Source organism: Sorex araneus, chromosome 2 (assembly GCF_027595985.1).
Source record: "Sorex araneus isolate mSorAra2 chromosome 2, mSorAra2.pri, whole genome shotgun sequence".
Lineage (NCBI taxonomy): Eukaryota > Metazoa > Chordata > Mammalia > Eulipotyphla > Soricidae > Sorex > Sorex araneus.
Window position 1 is genome coordinate 165,883,402 of NC_073303.1, and position 23,908 is coordinate 165,907,309.

The following is a 23,908-nucleotide window of genomic DNA, read 5'->3' on the forward strand; positions in this document are numbered from 1 at the left end:
TTACAGATTTATACACTTTTGTGCTTATACTTCCCTCATACAAAGTTCGGGAACCCATCCCTTCACCAGTGCCCATTCTCCACCACCCATAAACCCGGCGTCCCTCCCACCCTCCCAAATCCCATCTCCCCCCCACCCCACCCTGCCACTGTGGCAGGGCATTCCCTTCTGTTCTCTCTCTCTAATTAGCTGTTGTGGTTTGCAATAAAGGTGTTGAGTGGCCTCTGTGCTCAGTCTCTAGCCCTCATTCAGCCCGCAACTCCCTTCCCCCACATGGCCTTCAACTACAATGTAGTTGGTGATCGCTTCTCTGAGTTGCCCTTTCCCCGGAACGTGAGGCCAGCCGCGAAGCCATGGGGTCAACCTCCTGGTACTTATTTCTACGGTTCTTGGGTATTAGTCTCCCACTCTGATATTCTATATACCATAGATGAGTGCTGTCTTTCTATGTCTGTCTCTCTCTTTCTGACTCATTTCACTCAGCATGAAACTTTTCATGCCCATCCACTTAACTACAAAATTCTTGACTTCCTTTTTTCTAACAGCTGCATAGTATTCCATTGTATAGATGTACCAAAGTTTCCTCAACCAGTCATCCGTTTTGGGGCATTCGGGTTTTTTCCAGATTCTGGCTATTGTAAACAGTGCTGCCATGAACATACATGTGCAGATGTTGTTTCGATTGTACTTTTTTGCCTCTCTGGGATATATTCCCAGCAGTGGTATTGCTGGGTCAAATGAGAGCTCAACCTCTAGTTTTCTGAGAATCGTCCATACTGTTTTCCAAAAGGGCTGAACTAGCCGGCATTCCCACCAGCAGTGTAGAAGGGTCCCTTTCTCCCCACATCCTCTGCAACTGCGGTTGCTTTTGTTCTTTTGGATGTGTGCTAGTCTCTGTGGTGTAAGGTGGTATCTCATGGTTGTTTTGATCTGCATCTCTCTGATGATTAGTGATGCAGAGCACTTTTTCATGTGCCTTTTGGCCATTCGTATTTCTTCCTTGGTAAAGTTTCTGTTCAGTTCTTCGCCCCATTTTTTGATGGGGTTGGATGTTTTCTTTTTGTAGAGTTCAACCAGTGCTTTATATACCATTGATATCAACCCCTTATCTGATGGGCATTGTGTAAATATCCTTTCCCATTCTGTGGATAGTCTTTGTATTCTGGTCACTGTATATCTTGCGGTGCAGAAGCTTTTTAGTTTAATGTAGTCCCATTTGTTGATCTCTGTTTTTACTAGATTGCTTAGTTCTGTGTCACGTTTGAAGATACCTTTATCTTCAATATCGTGGAGGGTTTTGCCGACCTTGTCTTCAATGTACCTTATGGTTTGTGGTCTAATGTTGAGGTCTTTAATCCATTTTGATCTGACTTTTGTGCATGGTGTCAGGTCAAGGTCTAAACCCATTTTTTTGCATGTGGTTGTCCAGTTGTGCCAGCACCATTTGTTAAAGAGGCTTTCCTTGCTCCACTTCACATCTCTTGCTCCCTTATCAAAGATTAGATGATCATACATTTGGGGTTGTGTGTAGGGATATTCCACCCTGTTCCATTGGTCTACGGCTCTGCCTTTGTTCCAGTACCATGCTGTTTTAATTGTTACTGCTTTGTAGTAAAGATTGAGGTTGGGGAGCGTGATGCCTCCCATCATCTTTTTCCCAAGAATTGTTTTAGCTATCCTTGGACGTTTGTTATTCCATATGAATTTTAGGATTGCTTGATCCATTTCTTTGAAGAATGTCATGGGTATACTTATAGGGATCGCATTGAATCTGTATAATGCTTTAGGGAGTATTGCCATTTTGACAACATTGATTCTCCCTATCCACGAGCAGGGTATATGTTTCCATTTCCTCATGTCCTCTTTGATTTCATGGAGTAGCGTTATGTAGTTTTCTTTGTAAAGGTCTTTTACTTCCTTGGTTAAGCTGATTCCGAGGTACTTGATTTTCTGGGGCACGATTGTGAATGGGATTGCTTTTTTCATGTCCCTTTCCTCTGCCTCATTGTTTGCATATATGAAGGCCATGGATTTTTGGGTATTGATTTTGTAGCCTGCAACTTTACTGTATAAGTCTATTGTTTCTAAGAGTTTCTTAGTAGAGGTTTTAGGCTTCTCTAGATATAGTATCATGTCGTCTGCAAATAGTGAGAGTTTGATTTCTTCCTTTCCTATCTGGATGCCCTTAATCTCTTTTTCTTGTCTAATAGCTATTGCAAGTACTTCCAGTACTATATTGAAGAGGAGTGGTGAGAGTGGGCATCCTTGTCTTGTGCCCGATCTCAGAGGAAAGGCCCTTAGTTTTTCCCCGTTGAGGATAATGCTTGCCGTAGGCTTGTGATAGATGGCTTCGACTATCTTGAGGAAAGTTCCTCCAAACCCCATTTTGGCAAGGGTTTTCATCATGAAAGGATGTTGGATCTTGTCAAATGCTTTCTCTGCATCTATTGATATGATCATATGGTTTTTGTCTTTACTTTTGTTGATATGCTGGATTATGTTGATTGATTTCCGAATGTTAAACCATCCTTGCATCCCTGGGATGAATCCCACTTGGTCGTGATGTATGATCTTTTTGATGAGTTGTTGGATCCTATTTGCTAGTATTTTGTTGAGGATCTTCGCATCGGTGTTCATCAGGGAAATTGGTCTGTAATTTTCTTTCTTAGTGGTGTCTTTGTTTGCTTTTGGTATTAGGGAGATATGTGCTTCATAGAAACTGTTTGGGAGAGTTCCTGTTTTTTCAATTTCCTGGAAAAGTTTGAGGAAAACAGGCAATAGGTCTTCTTTAAATGTTTGGAAGAATTCGCCAGTGAAACCATCTGGGCCTGGGCTTTTGTTTTTGGGGAGGTTTTTGATTACAGTTTCAATTTCCTTAACATTGATGGGTCTATTCAGGTATTCCAGGTCTTCTTTCTTCAGTGTTGGGAGATTGTAGGCATCAAGGAATCCATCCATTTCTTTTAGGTTCTCCTTTTTTGTGGCGTAAAGACCTTCAAAGTAGTCTCTAATGATCTTTTGAATCTCACTGGTTTCTGTTATGATGTCCCCCTTTTCATTTCTGATTCGATTTATTAGAGTTTTCTCTCTTTCTTTCTTTGTGAGTCTTGCTAGCGGTTTATCAATCTTATTTATTTTCTCAAAGAACCAACTCTTTGTTTCATTGATCTTTCGGATTGTTTTTTTGGTTTCGATGTCATTAATTTCTGCTCTAATTTTTATTATTTCTTTCCTTCGGTCTGGTTTGGAGTCCTTTTTCTGGTCCTTTTCTAAGGTCTTGAGTCGTGAAGTCAAGCTATCTATGTGGGTCCTTTCTTCCTTCCTGAGGAATGCTTGGAGAGCTATAAATTTTCCCCTTAACACGGCTTTAGCTGCGTCCCATAGGTTTTGGTAGCTCGTGTCTTCATTCTCATTAGTTTCTAAGTATCTTTTGATTTCTTCCTTGATTTCCTTCCTGACCCACTCATTGTTCAACATTGAATTGTTTAGTTTCCAGGTGTTTGATTTGATTTTCCGTGTTTGTGAGTGGTTAGCTTCTATTTTCAGCCCATCGTGGTCTGAAAAAATGGTTGATACAATTTCTATTTTTCCGATTCTATTGAGGTATGTTCTGGGGCCCAGTACATGGTCTATTTTAGAAAATGTTCCGTGTGCACTGGAAAAGAATGTGTATTCTTTCTTTTTGGGGTGTAAGGCCCTGTATAGGTCTATTAGGCCTCTCTCTTCTATTTCTTCTTTCAGAGTCAGTGTTTCCTTGTTGAGTTTTGTTCTTGTGGATCTATCTAGAGGCGATAAGGCCGTATTGAAGTCTCCGACTACAATTGTGCTGTTAGTGATGTCCTCTTTGAAGTCTGTTAGGAGTTGTTTTAAATATTTAGCCGGTCGTTCGTTAGGAGCATATACGTTTAAGAGTGTGATTTCTTCCTGTTGTACATATCCCTTGATAAACAGAAAATGACCTTTGCTTTCCCTTTTGATCTTTTTCATCCTAAAATCTATGTTGTTGGATACCAGGATGGCCACTCCAGCTTTTTTAAGGGGGTTGTTTGCTTGGAGGATTGTTTTCCATCCTTTGACTTTGAGTCTATGTTTACTCTGTTTGTTCAGGTGTGTTTCTTGCAGGCAACAGAATGTTGGGTTTAATTTCCGGATCCATTTAGCCACTCTGTGTCTCTTGATAGGTGCATTTAGGCCATTGACATTGAGAGAGATTATTGTGATGTGGTTTTGTGTCATCTTTCTGTGGGATTTGTTGTTCTTATGGGGCTCCTCCTTGTCTGCATAAGTGGTTCTTTAAATTGCCTTTATGGAAAGATTTTGTGTGTTATTGTTCTTTGGACCATACCTTAAGATGTTAGGGGCTACTCTACATGGGAATATCTCCTAGTCATGCTAGTTGGGGACCAGGCATCACTAGGGTCAGAACCCAGGTTTCATGCTTGCAAAGCATATTACCAGCCTTTTGATTTCCAACCCAGGATTTTTTTTTTTATTATTATTGTTTACCCTTACTTTTGGACTGGAGTGATAGCACAGCGAGTAGGGCGTTTGCCTTGCATGTGTCCAACCCAGGTTCGATTCTGTCCCTCTTGGAGAGCGCAGCAAGCTACCAAGAGTATCCCAGCTTCACAGCAGAGCCTGGCAAGCTACCCATGGCATATTCGATATGCCAAAAACAGTAACAACGAGTCTCACAATGGATATTTTACTGGTGCCCACTTGAGCAAATCAATGAACAGCAGAATGACAGTGCTACAGTGCTACCATTACTTTTTATTTAAGAAAAAAAACCTGCTTTGCATCAGTTCTATAGTTGGTGTGCAGTGAACAGATTATTGGAGATACTGATTTTTCTTGATTTATATTAATAACTTATTTACAGTATTGCTTATATGTATGTGGATTACCAGACAACTGCAAGTAAGCACACTTAATTTTTTCTGACATTGTAAAGAATTATTTATTTTTTTAATTTTATATCATCCTGGGGTTAAAATATGTCTTATAATTAAATTCTTAAATTTTATAGAATAATGTTGATTTTCTTAGACTTTAAAATATGATGTGATGTTTACTTTTTGTTCAAGCACTGTCACTTCAAAAGACATTTTATCGCCTTTATAATAATTGACATTTCAATTGTATTGGAACAATGTGATAGGTAATTTAAAGTGACTGTTTTGGTAAGTTATTTATTGGAATAGTAACAGGATTTTTCAGTCCCAGCATTTCAAATGACATGAAATGATATTTGGTTATTTGGTAATTTTTCTCCTTTTATTTATAGGTTTCTGTGGAAGAAGTAGAACATAGTATAAGTGTTAAAGTAGCCAAGGAACCTGTGATGAATATTATTAAACCTAATACCCTTTTTAAGCCTTCACATGGCTTTCTAGAAATCAAAGTATATTTTGCAGGATTACCTCGCAGAATGGAGAATGAACTCATTAGACCGGTAATTATTCAAACTTACCATGAATTAATTTTATCTATAATAGACTTGAAGCTATTTTATTATTTTTTTAAGCGTAAGACCCATGACAACTTAAATGTGGAAAAATGACATTAGTGACCATTGAGATTTTCTTAAAGATCTAAGAAAATCAATGTAGTTATTTTATGACCAGATAAATCCCCATCATTATTCATAGAGAAGTAGCTTTAAAATGTTTTTCAAACATGAATTATATATTAACATCACACTTGTCTTTTCTTAACCATTAAACATATAAATACATATGTTGGATTTAAAAGTAATTTCATATTTATTTTAGTGCAAAATTTGGGAGTAAGGATAGTGCATACAAAAGAAATAAAAACGTTCTTTACCCACAGTATTACTGTAGCTTGTCATAAATTATGGTTAGGCTATGATAGATGATTTCTGTATATAATATTTGTCTGATGACTATGGAATTAAATTTCATGAAGGAGACTAATCACTGTCATTAAAGTGTTCTACATTCTTATTTGAAGTTATGGGCCCACCTAATACACTGATTTAATTTAAATATTTACTATTTCATATTCATCTTTCACTCATGGCAGTTCACTCATCTTAACTTAAAATATTTCTATGATCTGATAATCTTGAAGTAGTTAATCTATGTCAGAGAGAATAAGAATGTCATTTGAAATTGATAAATCAGAAGCTTTTTATAGTAAAATAACTTATTCCTAAGGAATAAATATTCACAAATGGCTACTATGTACTTGAAATTTACCTAGAAAGTGTGATAGAAACTAAAGAATGAAATACTTTTGTTCCTGTGGAGACATTGCATCTCATGGCAGAAAAAAACATCTGTTGGAATGTGATCAGTGGATGTACAAAAAATAATTTAGAGCCTGGGACCATAGCTAGAACACATGAAATTCAGTGCGGGGAAGTAACTATTGGATAAGAGAAAAGGTAGAGCTGATGTCTTAAATATAATTAGGATCCCGGTGGAGGCTTACTATGGCTACACTCACTTTTACTAAAAATGATTGATCTAAAATACACTTTGAATTTAAAAAAAAAAAGAAACATAGATAAAATAAAAAAAAATTTAAATGTAACCAACTTTTCCTTCTTAAGGAAAAGCTGTATCTATAATCAATTAAGCCACTTGCCAGTCTAAATTGCATGTTTAAAATGTATTTCTTGGCTTCTATTTTAATGTGGTAGATTAACCCTCGTCTAGATGGATGTATACGAGGCTGGAATTTGCTAAGCCAAGGCGCTTCAGGAGTTAAAGAAATTATTCAAGAAAAACAAACTAAGCATTGTTTTCTCACTGTGGAGAAGGGCTCCTACTACCCTGGTTCTGGAGTTGCTCAATTTAGCATAGATTATAGTAAGTCTTTTCTGTTTTTCTCCTTTTTTTCATTAATGACTAAATTTACTCATTGAAAATGGCAATAATTTCTGCACAAACTATTATAAAGTACCTACTATGTATCAGGTACAGTGTTAGACTTATTCATACTATTATATATTTTAATAGGAGCAATAGTGCAGCGGATAGGGCGTTTGCCTTGCACTTGGCCGACCTGGGTTGGATTCCTCCGCCCCTCTCAGAGAGCCTGGCAAGCTACCTGTGGCATATTCGATATGTCAAAAACAGTAACAACAAGTCTCCTAATGGAGACGTTACTGGTGCCCGCTCAAGCAAATAGATGAACAATGGGACGACAGTGCTACAGTGCTAATATGGTCATACCACTTAAAGATTATTGGCATATAACCTGACTGATTTAGGATAAAATAATCATGTTCCCCCTTTTTCTTAGATAATATTGATTTATAATAATGTATAGTTTTAGTCAGAACTCGTGTGCATTGCATATGGGTTTCCTATTTGTTTACAGTGCCTACAACTGCCATACTGTCACACTAGCTTTCACTGGGACTTTAGCAATTTGTCGAAAATTTTACATAAATTATTCTTTTGTGTGTGTGTTAGGGTGGGGGAGTGCTGAGGAAAGGTTTATTGACGCTTAACCAATGGAGATTGCAGTTTACTCCTGACTCTGGACCCAGGGATTACACCTGATGTGCTCATGTGGTACAGGGCTTGAATCCAGGTCTTCCCAGATGCAAAGCAAGTACTCTACCCACTGTACTATTGCTTAGGCCCCAACCTAAATTGCTCTTAACTAATTGTATAGCACTGGATATTTGCCTTGGGCAAGAGAGTACTCCCACTCTATGTCTTCAAAGAAGAACGTCTTTGTTTTTAGCTTTCTAATTAGTTTCCTGCTTTGTAATCTCAACTCTTTAACAGTTCAAGAGGAATTCAATTATGCAGATAGTTGTCTTTTTTGTAAATGTGCATTTTCCAGTTACCTGCTACATGAATGAAACAGTAAATTCTTCTAGTATGTTCCCATTTTTTATCTTAACAAATAATATTTCCATAACTATACTTGAACATACAGCTTGTGATTAGTTTGTATGAGAGAGTCTGAGAACTATATAGCTCTCATTTGCATTGTCAGAGACTATGGTTGATCGAGTTCTAGTCCAAAGATATTTTATCAATTTATTTTTATCAACAGAATAGGAATGTTTATATTTGTTATATTTCATTTTCAAGCTGATAGTTGTTATCTTATTTTTAAAAAATGATATATCAATTTCTTCTAAAGTTCAGTATTTTTCCATATGTTCAGAGACTGCACTTAATTATTTTATTGAAATTTTTTGTATTTTCTATTTTAGGAGCTCATTATTTGAGTTACTAACACAGCATTAAAAGTTAAGTTTAGAATTATGTGATAGGGGCTGGAGGGATAGCACAGTGGGTAGGGCGTTTGCCTTGCACGCGGCCGACCCGGGTTCGAATCCCAGCATCCCATATGGTCCCCTGAACACCTTCAGGAATAATTCCTTAGTTTAGAGCCAGGAGTAACCCCTGTGCATCGCCAGGTGTGACCCAAAAAGAAAAAAAATAGAATTACTGTGATATGCCTGGTTTAAGAAAACACAGCTTAAATGCATTTATTTATTGCTTGGGAATTATTACTATGATTTTAAGGGAGACTTTACACTAGTGCATTAGTATTTGTTTTCTAAACATAATTAAAACAGCACCTTTATACTTACTCTTGATTGTTTATGAATGATCTTTTAAAAAAAATTTTGTGTTAATAGCTGAATATAGGAAAAAAATAAACCTATGGTGATTTGTTAAAGAGGAAAAATACCCAGAAAATTTAAGTATTTTTATACTTGAAAGTATTAGTTTTATAATTAGTTAATTCATAAAGAACCTGAAAATAATCTACTTTATAATGTTTGTTACGTTGTGTTGATATCTCCTGTTAAGCTTTTTTATTTCTTTTTTTTTTTTTTTTTGCTTTTTGGGTCACACCCAGCGATGCTCAGGGGTTACTCCTGGCTTTGCACTCAGGAATTACTCGTGGCAGTGCTTGGGGGACCATATGGGATGCCGGGGATTGAACCCGGGTCGGCCGCGTGCAAGGCAAACGCCCTACCCGCTGTGCTATCGCTCTGGCCCCACTCTCCTATATATTTTAAAATATAAACTCTGTGAGATTGTCACTAGTGAATATGAAAAGGAGGAAGAAAAGCTGTTAAAGATAATTGGTGTTGTGGTTGTGGGGGCGATGCTGTAGTACAGTGGGTTCGGTGTTTGCCTTCCACTTGGCTCACTTGGGTTCGATTCCTGGCATCCCATGGTCACCCCAGCACCTTCAGGAGTGATTCTTCAGTGCAAAGCCAGTAGTACCCCAGAGCGTCACCGGCTGTGACCCAAAGAGACCTAAATAAAATGAAACAGGAGCTAGAGTGAGTGATAAATCCAGTTGTGTCCTCAAATCAAATAAACAAAACCCAAATCCAGAAGGTTACTTTGAAAAATTAATTCCTGAGAGAGAGAGAGAGAGAGAGAGAGAGAGAGAGAGAGAGAGAGAGAGAGAGATCAAACAAGGCCATATCTGGCTCAGCAGTAGAGGAGCACATCTTGTTTCTTGTATGTATGAGACTCTGGGTTTCATCACCAAAACTGAAGCTAAAAACAAACAAACAAAAGCCCCAAGCAAACATGTAATGTTAAAATATAGGGCAAAAGAGAAAAATTGTAGTAGTCTTTAATTTTCTAATATAGAAGCATGGGATACTTAGTGGGTTTTGTTTGCATTATACATGGTTTTTTTGTTTGTTCGTTTTTTGGTTTTGTTTGATTGTTGTTTTGGTCCACACCCGGTGGTGTTCAGCGGTAATTTCTGGCTCTGCACTCAGGAATTACTCCTGGTGGTGCATAGGGAACAATATGGGATACCAAAAGTCAAACTGGGCTGTCTGCATGCAAGGCAAGTGCCCTACTCACTGAACTATTGAGTATACACATCATTGAGGTGAGAATTGAAGCTTTAGTGCGATATATAGATGTCTTCTTTTGGGGAAGGGAGGTGTCACACACAGGCATGCTCAGGGGTTACTCCTGGCTCTGCACTCAGGAATCCATCTTGGTGGTGCTTTGGGAAACCCTATGGAATGCTGTTGATCAGGTGGGCCACATGCAAGGCAAGTGCCCTTTCTTGCTCTGACTGAAGATATTTTGGAGATTAATGAGATGGCTAATAATATGATTGAACTGATAATTAGAAGAGATGACTTGCACAGAATACTTCTAAATATCTCTTCTGATACACTTATAAGTACATTGATCTCACTTCTGTTTCTGTATTTAAACAGATAACATGTCCAAAGCGGAGGCTTGGCAACTGAATGTCACCTTGAATATGCGTCCATCTGTAGGCACTGGTGTTCTGTTTGCCTTGGTATCTGGTAACACAGTACCATTTGCCTTGTCCTTGGTGGACTCCACCTCTGGAAATTTTCAGGTAACTTTATGATAGCTGCTTTGATGCTTTTTTATAAAAAATTGCATAAATGGATATATAACAATATTTTCATCAAATCGCGACTTTGATGATCAGGAGAGATCACTTGAGTAAAGTATTTGGCACCTTAATATTAAGCATCATTAGGGACTTAATAAATGTCCATTATTTTTACTTTTTTGCCAATTTTTTTCTAAGTTCTGAACCAAGATGTCAGGAGAAGACATTGAAAAGCTTGTTGTAGATAGAAGTAAGATTAGGCAGACATACAGGCATCTTGGAGCCTTCCCAGGGTACAGAGAGATCCACCCTTATTCAGCATCCTTGAAGTATCATGGGAATTAGCCAGTATCAACAAAATAGAAGAGAGTCTGATTACAACTCACTCTCAGATATGTGGTATCTAATTATAATGTGTTGTGCTTTCTGGCACGCTTGCTTAATCTTCCCTCCCATAAGTAAATTTGGAAAGATGAGAAAAAAGTAAAACCAGCCTCTTGGCTTCTTGCTGGCAACTTTGATTTGAAATGAGGGGGAACAGTAAAAAACATCTTGAATAAAAGTAAACATAAAGGATCTGTATTATTTGGCATTCTGTTAGAAGCTATTTAATATGTCATCCACTGTAGATTCCAACAAGTTGCAGCAAGAATCTTGTGTCTAGGCCAAGTTCAGCTTGGATGATCTCTGTAAGTTTTAGAAGAGACAAATCACTGAATAGTGTCTATAGTAATTGAAGGGGAAGCTGTTTGCAATTTACAGGGTCATTGAGGCAGGCTGGATGTGGTTGTGGGGTAGGAGAAGAGGGAGCAGATTAGAAATTAGTCTGAGATAAGCAACCTAAAGGTATTCTGCGAGGTTTATGTCTTCAGTTTGTCACAGGCATTTACAACTTTTGGATGTCAGCTAAATGTTAACTTAGTTTTAAAAAAACAATGGAATTCAAGTACTCATTCAGTACTCATTCATCAGTGAAGAGACAAAGGTATTTGGTAACTATTTATTATACAAATATTAATTTTTTTTTGGTTTCTTGGGCCACACCCAGTTTCCTATTTGCCTGCAGTGCCTACAAATCCCATAGTGTCACGCTAGCTTTAACTTGAGTTTTAGCAATTTGTTGTAAATTTTATTCAAACTGGTGTGTGAATATGTGTGTGTGTGTGTGTATCCTGGCCTCACCTGAAGGTGCTCCAGCTTTACTCCTGCCTCTGTGCTCGGAGATTACTCCTGGTAGGACTGGAGAGCCATATGCGGTGCTGAGATTAAACACACTCAGTTGTATGTAAGGGGAGCACCCTACCGGCTGTACTGTCTTTCTGTCTTTCTCTCCCCATTATTTTTATTGAATTTTCTCTGTTCATCTGTGTCTTCATGATTCTTCAAGATACGCATGCAATGTTTCATAACATTGTATCACCTAATAGTTATCATTCTGAAATGCTTTCTCAGCTAACCATTTTATATGTTTTTGTTTTGGGATCACACCCAGCAGTACTGAGAGCTTATTCTTGGCTCTGAACTAAGAGATAACTCCTGGTGGTGCTCACTAGACCATATTGGGTGCCAGGGATCAAACCTGGGTCAGCTGCATGCAAGGCAAATGTCTTACCCACTCTACTATTGCTCTGGTGCCTCTTTATGGGCTTTTAATGAGTTCATAGATAGTGGAGATGAGTAACACTAGCAGATTTCCTCAGCTTACATATCTTTGCAAAATATAGATTCCATATAAAATATTGACCTTGGATAGCTATTCAGATACTTTTAAGACTGCGATCTGGGAAGCATTACAATATACAGCTTTTCAGTTTTATTTAATTTTATTCTCATTTTTAATTTTTTTCTCTACATATATATAAGCTATATACATAGATCACTGTCAATTGTTTGAGCAGTTTTGCCTATAAACGATTAAAAAGTTAAAAAATTAACTTTTATGTCTGTTGTGAGGTAAATTCTCTAACTTAACTGCTGCTAATCCCAAGTTTTTTTTTTCTTTCTTGGGCTTCTTCACAACTTCATCCCCAGTGCTCAGAATTGCTTTGCACAAAAGCCCCTTTCATTCGTGTTGGCATGTGCTTACTAAAGCACTTCACAATTTTCCAAGTCTTTGCTCCAACAAAGAGTGATTCAATTCCTCCCTTTTTCATATGTAAGTTCTGAAGTTGGGAAGAAGGAAAAATACTGCTTAACACGCAATGTTAGGTTTCCATTTTTGGTGAAACAACCCTGTTGGTGTATGAACATTTTCAAAAGCTGCAACATAGCTACATAATAGTGGAACCAGGACTTCATAAGAAAAATATATATTCAAAATGACCATTATAGTAATTAGTAATTATTTCCATTGAAACTTGGAAGCTCTATCGCATATTTTTAGGTTTTCTTCATTGAAATTCTGTTTTTTCATTTTTGAATTTCAAAGACTCCCAAAGTTACTCTTGGCCAGGGATATGGCTCAAGTGGTAGAGAAGATGCATTCATTGCAGGTATGAGGTCTGGGTTCTTTCTCCAGTAGCACATGACCCTTGGACACAGAAGGGTGTGGCCCCCACAATAGTGACCAAAAAATTAAGTTACTCTTATGTGGCCTTGCCTTTCATACTTATTTAAAAGTAAGCTGTTATTGTGCTCTTCAGGATATTCTGGTGTCTATTGAAGATACTGTAATATCTCGGCTAGAGGCTCTAAATCTGTGTTCCGGTCAAAACACACATCTGGAATTCAAAGTCAACAGAAACAGCCTAGAGCTCTTGACTGCCCATAGAAAAGATACTCTCTACTCGGAAGACCTTTCAAAACAACTTGCCATCTTGGACAAAGCCATGAAGGGAACAGTGACCACTTACCTAGGTGGCATCCCAGGTATACTACTTTTTGTTTCTTCAGCTGTGAAAAGTATATTTTCAGTAAAACTGATTTAGATATGTAATTTTAGTAAAATGATCGCAATGAGGGAAAAATCCAGTTTTTCTTAATTTTTTTGGGGGGGTGGGGGCGCTAATACTGAAAATTGGGAGTGTGCGGTACATTTACATTTTTTTAAATAATGAACTGAAATGATACTAACCAAGTTTTGGTGTATTTCATTCTCTGAACGAGAACAGATTTATTATTTAATTTCATCTTCAGAATTGTCTTGTGGTGTTAGTATTCAGTTCATCCACCATTTACCTGTTAATCTAAGTACCTATGACCCAGATACTAGGAACATAGTTATAAATAAGTATTATTTTTTCTCTTTCATAACAGAGTGGAAGAGCCATATGTAAAATAATGGATCGGAATATCAAAATAATTAAAATTGTGATGCATTTTTTTTCAAGAAGTACAGGTTGCTTTTACAGTCCAAAAATTGGAGCTTGATTTGGTTGTCAGAGCCTTAAGGAATGTTCCTAAAAGAATAGAAAAAAAATATAAGTGTTATTTGGAGGATTAAGAAATTTATTCAGGTGATAGGATAGTATTAGAGTTAGTATCCAAATATAGTGGTATATGTATGAACAAGATGAGAAAGGATTGACATGATTGCAGAATACAAAGAAATATGGATGGTGAAAATGGTGAAAACATGGTTGAACAAGAAGGATGGTAATGAAATTGGGTTATAATTAGTTTGATAAGTTGTTTGTAAACCTGACTTAGGATCTTATTGTAAGAGCCATGAGAATTGTCAAGTTTAAGAATAGGAAATGGTAAATCAGTATTACAATTTAAAAAATCCTTTGAATGGCAATAATTGAGATGTATCATTTCTGACCTGGGAGTCAAAGTGGATTAGTTAAATTAGCTGTGTTGAAGTAGCATAGCTCAGTATTTTGTAAACTTTTCTTCCACCTGAAGCTCCCTTCTGATCTTTATTTCTTTTTGCCCCCCCCACCCCAATTTTACCACTTACCCCTCCTATCTTGTGCCATGGACTTCCATTTATATGATTTTTCACTTGTATCCTCTTTGGACTGTAGAGGGAATATACGGCCTGTGGTTAAGATCCTTTCTTTGTTGTTGTTTTGGGGCCACACCTGGCTGTGCTCAGGTTTTACTCCTGGCTCTGTGCTCAGGGACTACTCTTTGCAAGCTCAGGGGACCGTATGGGATACCAGCAGTTGAACCTGGGTTAGACGTTTGATACCTAGGTACTTAATTTTTTATGTGATTATAAATAAAGTTGTAAAACTTTCTCTTACAGTTTGTTGCTTGCATATAAAATGTAAAGGCTCTTATGTATTGGAGCGATAGCAAAGCGGGTAGGGTATTTGCCTTGCACACAGCTGACCTGGGTTCCATTCCTTCATCCCTCTCAGAGAGCCCAGCAAGCTACCAAGAGTATCCCGCCTGTTTGGCAGAGCCTGGCAAGCTACCCGTGGCACATTTGATGTTCCAAAAACAGTAACAATAAGTCTCACAATGGAGACGTTACTGGTGCCCATTGGAGCAAATCGATGAGCAACAGGACCACAGTGGCAGTGACAGTATTGAATTTATAATCTGCCACTTTGTTGGTTTATTATTCTAGTAACTGTTAGTGTATTTTTTAGGATTCCATATGTGTATTACCATGTTATCTGCAAACAGTGGTATTTTTACTCAGTTTTTCCAACTTTAATTGCTTTTATTTCTTTTTCTTGCCTAACTGTTGTTACTAGAATTTTCAATGAAATATTTAAAATAATGTGACCATGGATATTCATGTCCTAGACGAAAAGTGGGGAAAAAAAGCAGAAAAGCTTTTTGTTTTTCAGTTTTTTAACACTGAGCATGATATTAGTGTTTGACTTGCCTTATATGGTCTTTACCATATTGAGGTATATTCCTTTCCTCGTTTTTGTTGTTTCTCTTTGGGTCATACCTGGCAATGCACAGGGGTTACTGCTGGCTTTGCACTCAGGAATTATTTCTGGCGGTGCTCAGGGGGCCATATGGGATGCTGGGAATCGAACCCAGGTCGGCCTCGTGCAAGGCAAACGCCCTACCCGCTGTGCTATTGCTCCAGCACTCCTTTCCTCGTTTTGCTAGCATTTTTATCACAAGCTAATTTTGTCAAAAAGTTTGTGGCATATTGATTTGATCATATGATTTTTATCATTTATTAAGGGGTTATGTATGTTTTTTTGGTTGTTGGTGAGTTTGGCATGTTAAGATTTTATTGAGCATCTTTGTACCTTTGAGTAATGTTATTCTGTAGAATTTTTGTCTGGGAGTCAATCTATCTTACTGATATTTATATCATTTTTGAGTTCTGTTTTATTTCTGCTCTAATTTTTATTACTTCCTTCTTTCTGTAATACAAGATTTTGTTGTTTTTTTTTTCCTAACTCCTTGAGTTGTAGAATTGTAGTTATGTTATTTGGGATTCTTTTTATTGTTTCATGATGTAATTTCATACTGTAATGAACATTCTTATTATTTTCTGTGTCTCATATGTTCTAAAAGTTCATATCATTATCTTGGTTTGTTTCTAGGAATTTTTTGCTTCCTCTTTTATTTCTCTATAAACTCAATAGTTGTTCCATAGCATGTTATTTAGCTTCCTTATATTTTCTAGCTTTCTTTCTATGGCTAGTTTTTAGATTTTTGACATTGTGATTCAAAAATATAGTTAAAATGATTTCATTTTTTATGAATTCACATTTACTCTGTGCTCCAACATGTGTTCTATCCTGGAGAATGTTCCATATACATTTGCGAAGAATGTTTAGTTAGATTTTGGGAATGGTGAGGCCTATAAATGTTTATTAAGCCCATCTGGTGCAATTGCTCATTTAAGACTCTTGTTTCTTGATTGATTTTTATGTTTGATTACGTGTCCATTGGTGAAAATTGGATATTAGAGCTCTCTACTACATTTCTTTTGGGTGGAGTGCACCTGGGGATGCCTTCAGTCTATTTCTGGCTTGGTGCTCAGGGGTCACTGCCATGTAACATTCAGGGGACATGCAGTACTGTTGAACTTGGGCCAATGCAAAGCATGCACACTAGCCCTCTGAGCTGTCTCCCTGAACCTCTACTGCTATTATGTCGTGGTCACCATCTCTCCTCAGACATTGTAATCATTGATTTATATATTATGATTTTCTTTGGTACATACAGTTATCGAGTGTCAAGTTCACTTGATTGAAATAATCATTTAATCATTATGTGATGTCCATCATTTTCTTGTATAACCTTATCTAGAGTGAAGTGTATTTTATCTGATTATCTGTTCCTGCCTTTTTTTAAAGAGCACTATTTATTTGTCTGATTATTTTTCAACCTTTCACTCTGAGCCTTCAGCACTGGAGCTGTGGAAGGTTGGATCTTGTTTTCTGGTTCATTCTTCCTCTCTGTGCCTTTTGGTGGCTGAGTTCAGGCTCTTGCTGTTTAGGGAAACTATTGATATAGAAGTATTTACTGGTGGGGCTAGAGCAATGGGTCAACGGGTAGGATGACCCAGCTTTGATCCCTGGTACCCTATATGGCACTCCTAGCCCCTTCCAGAAGTGATCCTTGAGCATTGAGTCAGGTGTAAGCCCTGAGCATTGTTGGGTGTAGCATCAAAATAAATAAGTAAATAAATAAATAAATAAATAAATAAATTAGTGGCTTAAAGAAATGGCTTATTTATAAGTTTCGTGTAGTAATCAGGTTCAATTGCCTTTTTTCTTATACATATTTTTAAATTTTCATTTACCATAAGGTTTATGTCCAAGGTAATAAGTATATATCATATTTTGGAAGGTTGACTTCCCAATCGGTGATGAGGGTACCCTAGTTGGCAATATTCAGTCAACTGGACAAGTGACTCAGTGCTTAGGCCTGAGAATATGGTGTTGGTTTGGTCCTGAGGTTCTGGGAGCCCTCTTGGAGCAGTACAGAAATGCTCGGGAGCTACCAGGTACACATCTGACAATGCTCAGGTGACTCTGATGACGCTCAGGAGGCCATGTGGTGCTGGGGCCATGCGGGCACACTACCCATTGTACAGTCTGTTGGCCGTCCTTTATTTCCATTCAAGCAAGTAAATATTGTTTTAAAAAATTTTGTTTAGACACTGTACTTAACATAATTGTTTACAGCAGGTTTTCAGGCTAATAATATTTCCACCCCATCATGTCCCCATCTGTCTACCATTGATTCCAGATTCCCTCAAACTCCTATCTGACTCCTTGATAGATACATTTTTTTAAGTTTAATTTTTGTCATTTGGGTCCCATGATTACAATAATATTTGATTTACTGGCCTATATATATGCCAGCAAATATCTATATACATATATAGATATAAATATGTATCACTGTATCACTATCCTCCCGTTGCTCATCGATTTGCTCGAGCTTACTCTCTGAGAGTGGTGGAGAAATTGAACACGGGTCGGCCATGTGCAAGACAAATAACCTACCCACTGTGATATAAATATACATATGGACTGGAGCGACAGCACAGTGGGTAGGGCATTTGCCTTGCATGCAGCTGACCTGGGTTCGATTCCTCTGTCCCTCCTGCAGAGCCCAGCAAGCTACTGAGAGTATCCCACCCACACAGCAGAGCCTGGCAAGCTACCCTTGGTATAATCGATATGCCAAAAACAGTAACAACAGGTGTCAAAATGGAGACGTTATTGGTGCCCGCTCAAGCAAATCGATGAGCAACGGGAGGACAATGACAGACATATATGATACTTTTCCTTTCCACCAGAGAGGGCCTAAGGTGCCTAATCCTTACCCCTATATTTCTTTTTTTTCTTTTAATTTTTTAAATTTTATTGAATCACCATGAGATAGTTACAAGCTTTCATGTTTGGGTTACAATCTCATAATGATCAAACACCCATCCTTCCACCAGTGCACATTCCCCACCACCAATAACCCGGGCATACCCCCCTTTCCCACCCTCCCCCTGCCTCCATGGCAGACAATATTCCCCATACTCTCTCTCTACTTTTGGACAATATAGCTTGCAACACAGACACTGAGAGATCATCATGTTTGGTCCATTATCTACTTTTGGCATGCATCTCCCATTCCAACTGGTTCCTCCAGCCATCATTTTCTCAGTGATCCCTTCTCTATTCCATCTGCCTTCTCCCTTCCACTCATGAAGCCGACTTCCAGCTATGGGGCAATCCTCCTGGCCCTTGTATCTACTGTCCTTGGGGTAGATATGATGTTATTTTATATTTCACAAATGAATGCAGTCCCTCTATGTCTGTCTCTCTCTTTCTGACTCATTTCACTTAGCATGATACTCTCCATGTTTATCCATTTATAAGCAAATTTTATTACTTCATCTCTCCTAACAGCTGCATAGTATTCCATTGTGTAGATGTACTAAAGTTCTTTAACCAGTCATCTGCTCAAAACATAATTTTAAGTTTTCTTTGATCTCAAAGAAATGTTGAATTTTATTCACTATATTGGTAGGTTAGAGGTAGAAAACTTGAAGAGATATATATGCCCCAGCCTGCTCAGGGATTTCTCCTGGCTCTCTGCACAGTGATGACTCTTGGGGAATCATGTGTGGTGCTGGGGATTGAACCCAGATCAGCTTCATTCAGTGCTGGCGCCCTACACACTGCACTATCTTTCCAACCCCACATATATTTTTGCACAATCTAATGAAGATGAAGAATAAATTCCAAAAATATCCAATGGGAGTTAAAAAATTTATGGCAAGGAAAGAGAAAGAGGCAGAAATAGAGAGACAGAGAGAGAGAGGATGGTTTTTTCTTTTTTTTCTTTTTAAAGGTTATTAGCAATTTTATTTAATAACAGTATATAATTCTTGCGCATTTGAATGCACATTAAACTATGCACTTATAGATTTCATAAGAGCTAAAGAGAGAAGGGGAGAGAGGAATCTGAACATGTAAATAAAAGTCAAGGTAAGCGTAGTGTTTGTGTATATCCATTTTCTAGACTAAGATACATCACCAGTATATATGGGCAAAAACTATTTTAGGGTACATATATATATATATGGCCTTTTTAAATACCGCATTCCTTGAATGAACTGAATTCCGTGGTTATGAATATTAAGGCTCGTCATTTGAATGGGACAGAGCCTTTAATTTGCAATATTCATCTATTTTTATTTGTTGATAAGTTGCATAATAAAAGATAGTCTAAGTTTTTTAAAATTTATTATTTTTTTAATGAATCACCATACGAGTACAGTTACAGATTTACATATTTTTGTGCTTGTGTTTCAGTCATACAATGCTCAAGCACCCATCCCTCCACCAGTGCTCACTCTACACCGATGACCCGAGCATCCCTTCCACCCCCTCTTCCATTCCTCCCCCCATCTCACCCTGCCTCTGTGGCAGGACATTCCCTTTTGTTCTCTCTTTCCTTTTGGGTGTTGTGGTTTGCAATGGAGGAATGGGGTGGCCATCGTGTTCAGTCTATAGTCTGCTTTCAGCACACCTCTCCCATCCCGAGTGGGTCCTCCAACCACACTTTACTTGGTGTTCCCTTCTCTATCTGAGCTGCCTTTTCCCCCAGCATGTGATGCTGGCTTCCAAGCCATGGAGCAAACCTCCTGATACTTATTTCTACCATTCTTGGGTATTAGTCTCTCATTCTGTTGTTTTATATTCCGCAGATGAGTACAATTCTTCTATTTCTGTCACTCTCCTTCTGACTCATTTCACCTAGCATGATACTTTCCATGCTGATCCACTTATACGCAAATTTCATGACCTCATCTTTTTTGACAGCTGCATAGTATTCCATTGTGTAGATGTACCAAAGTTTCTTTAACCAGTCATCTGTTCTCGGGCACTCTGTTTTTTTCCAAATTCTGGCTATTGTAAACAGTGCTGCGATGAACATACAGGTACAGATGTCATTTCGACTATACTTTTTTTGCCTCTCCAGGGTATATTCCCAGAAGTGGTATTGCTGGGTCAAATGGGAGCTCAATTTCTAATTTTTTGAGAATCGACCATATTGTTCTCCAAAAGGGCTGAACCAGTGGACATTCCCACCAGCAGTGTGGGAGGGTCCCTTTTTCCCCACATCCCCGCCAACAGCAGTTGCTTTTGTTCTTTTGGATGTGTGCTAGTCTTTGTGGTGTGAGGTGGTATCTCATAGCTGTTTTATCTGCAGAGAGATGGATTTTTCAAGATGAACTATGATTCTATGATTCTCTGTAGTACTGGGTTGTTTCCTAAGTATTATTTGGATAAAAAGAGTGAAAAGAGTGGGAGTGCAGAAAGGCCTAAAGGCTGTAAACTGTGCACTAAAGTGTCATTAAAATAGTATATGTATATTCTCAAACATCAAACATCGCATAAGTATAAACCCCCTATCATGATGTGCTATTGAATGCTCAGCAAAAATTGTTTGAGAAATATGTTCTTATTCCACCAATAATAAAAGAGATGTACTTTCATGAAAAGATTTCCAAGTAGTTAATTGAGTTGAAAAACAATTCAGCAATGCTTAAACTGTTAACTTAAATTTTCAAAAGTACAATGAAAACTGAATATCAGAAGTAAGAAGATGCCGACATGCTGTATTTTACTTATTTTTTTCCCCTGAGGGTTCACTCAGATGTGCTAGGGGCTTAGTCCTGACTATGCTGTCCCCAGCAGAGTTGCTTCCCTCCACCCCACCCCCTTTCCCCCGCCTCCCTTTCCCCTGCCTTATGCTCATGGAATCATGTGGAACTAAAAGAACCATGAAGTGAAGGGAATCCAACCCAGCTCTCATATGCAAAGCCAAACCTGCATTTGTCCCCTCTCTTTCACTCTTTTTTTTTTTTTTTTTTTGCTTTTTTGGGTCACACCCAGTGACGCTCAGGGGTTACTCCTGGCTCTGCACTCAGGAATTACTCCTGGAGGTGCTCGGGGGACCATATAGGATGCTGGGAATCGAACCCGAGTCGGCCATGTGCAAGGCAAATGCCCTACCCGCTGTGCTATTGCTCCAGCCCCAAGTTCTCTTAACTGTACTTACATTTTCTGGATTTAGATGAAACTGATTGCACTTACTACGATACCAGAGGCACCTTTGTTTTGGTGAAGCAGGAAAGTTTTATTATTAACTTATTTAGAAAGAGGTAAGGAGAGAGAAAGGGAGAGAACACAGGCTCCTCTGGAGTGGAAATCAGCAAGGAAAGACACATGGGGATAAGCAAGGGAGATTGTTCAGTGCTCAGAGGAACTCTTGAATCGACAAGTATAATCAAAGCACCAGAACCGCTTAATATAAATGAATAGACTACAATTATATTGTTAACTTTCCCGTTAGGATTTAGTTGGAAATTGGAAGCCTGACTAATTCCTTAGCTGTAAAAAATAAGCATGTTAAAAAATAGTTGTTTTAAAATTTTAATATTTTGTCTTTACAGATATTCCATTCAATGCCACACCAGTCAATGTCTTTTATAATGGCTGCATGGAAGTGAACATCAATGGTCTCCAGCTAGACCTGGACGAAGCCGTTTTCAAACATAATGATATAAGAGCTCACTCATGCCCAGCAATTCTGAAAAATACATAATTCCTAAGGCATCTCTTCTGTTAATAATACCTTACTCCTATTGTAATTAAACTGATATTTCAATAATAGCTGCAGGGCTCGTGATGTGCAGATTTAATTATTTTGTGGTTCTTTGACCTTTTTGGAATTTAAAAACGGTCCCTTTTCAAGAAAACAAGATGGCTGTAGAGAAATTAAACGATGAAATAAATTATAATTTGAATTATATGATTCAGCATTTTTTAAAATTTACACGACTACAAAAGTGAAATGTAATTTGTATCAGTATGAACTAGAGTTTTGATACCTATTTTACTGAGAAAACAAAATAGGAAGCCCAAATACAAGTGTATATGGTTAACATTGATTGGAACTGATACTATTTTGTTTTTACGTTTTTTTAATGACAGAAAAATAGACATAGTTGAAGGCCTGATACTATGAATTAAGTTTAGACTTTAAGTATTATTGCAACACTTGGGGACCCAACGTTGACCATATTTTTCTTTCTCTTCACTTCACATTCAAAGCAGTTGCCTTACTTAAATTTGAAAACAAGTAGGAAAAATTTTCATGAGAGCATTCCTCCACTCTTGCTGGTTTGTGATTGGAGTCCCTGGGGATGGGAATATGTGCAGAAACCTTGGCTGGGTACATGTCTAAAATGTGACGTATGCATCACACAAAATCAAGTTAAAAAAGACAGTATCTAATGATAAAAAAGTGAGTGAATAAAAATAGAAATTCATTTTTTTTTCTTAAATCCAACGTTAACTACCAGAGTAGGTTGCAAGAACGTGACTGTTGAAGGATAAAGGAATTATTAAAGATAGAACAGTTTGTAGTAAAAGGATACCCGTGATGGGACAGTTAATATTATGTGTTTTAATGAAGGAGCTAAGATTACCCTTCACTAGCTGAAATGAATTTGTGAGTGGTATCACCCTCAAACAAATCATTCACATAAGGAATGCATTAGATGTTTCATTGCCAATTAAAATAATATTTTTTCTAATGTAAGATTTTTATAACTTGTAAAAGATAATGAATTGGCACATAGTTAAAATTTGTTTGAATAATATATATTCCAGCAACATTTTGAGCAGCATAAAATTACATAATTTATATGCAATCATATATCACAGATCTTTAGTTAAAAAAGGTAAAGCTCAGTTACATGATTATATCTGGGTTATAGAATGTAATTCATTAAAGGAATAAAAGCAAAAGTAACATGAATTGAGTGTTTGATGTATGAAAGAAATTATTCTAGGTTATCTCCCTGAACAAAACCTCTCCAAATTACAACCATGATCTGTAGGTGATGAATTCCAGCAAGAAATCACTGTCACTGTCATCCCGTTGCTCATCGTTTTGCTTGAGCGGGCACCAGTAACATCTCCATTGTGAAACTTGTTACTGTATTTGGCATATCGAATACACCACGGGTAGCTTGCCAGACTCTGCGGTGCAGATACTCTTGGTAGCTTACCAGACTCTCTGAGAGGGACGGAGGAATGGAACCTGGGCCAGCCATGCGCAAGGCAAACGCCATACCGGCTATACTATCAGTCCAGCCTAGCAATAATTAAAAAAAAAAAAATGGAAGAAAAGACAAAGTGAATTTTCTTTTAAAAGGAGTTCTGTGATACCATTTCATTTTTCCACTCTTGTAAAGATAAATCTCAACTTCCATCAGAATTGGAAAGCTTTCAACATGTAGTGATCCTCATAGAGGCCCTGGAGACTTTAAATTTTTTTTAGCTATCATTGAAAAATGCTTGAACTAGGTCCAAAATAGCAGATACTAACTGCCATTGACTATCCATTTAAGTCCTGATGCAGTACAGTGTTTTTAGATGACTTTACATAAAGATCTTATTTCATTATAGTCCTTAAAAATGTCCTAAAAAAATTGATAGTCCTTCCTATCAATTACTTTCTAAAGTACTGTTTATTGTTTTATGACCGTGGTCCCTTCTCATCTTGTTTCCTTCACATGGCCTGCTCTTTCCCAGCCTTGGACTCCAGTCCTATCTATTGGAACCCTAGTATCATGCCATGGCCTCTCATTTATGATTTTCAC

General features: G+C 37.7%; 1 protein-coding gene across 1 annotated transcript in view; it reads left to right on the forward strand.

Moving 5' to 3' along the window:
- The window catches only part of PROS1 (protein S), a 90,916-nt gene extending 67,808 nt beyond the window's left edge, over positions 1-23,108 (forward strand). Inside the window, exons 11-15 of the mRNA XM_055126890.1 lie at positions 5,288-5,455; positions 6,671-6,839; positions 10,205-10,353; positions 12,996-13,221; positions 21,692-23,108. Of these exons, the coding sequence (XP_054982865.1) occupies positions 5,288-5,455; positions 6,671-6,839; positions 10,205-10,353; positions 12,996-13,221; positions 21,692-21,843 (864 nt within the window). The 3' untranslated portion in view covers positions 21,844-23,108. The remainder of the gene's footprint in view (positions 1-5,287; positions 5,456-6,670; positions 6,840-10,204; positions 10,354-12,995; positions 13,222-21,691) is intronic.
- Positions 23,109-23,908: the final 800 nt, after the last annotated feature.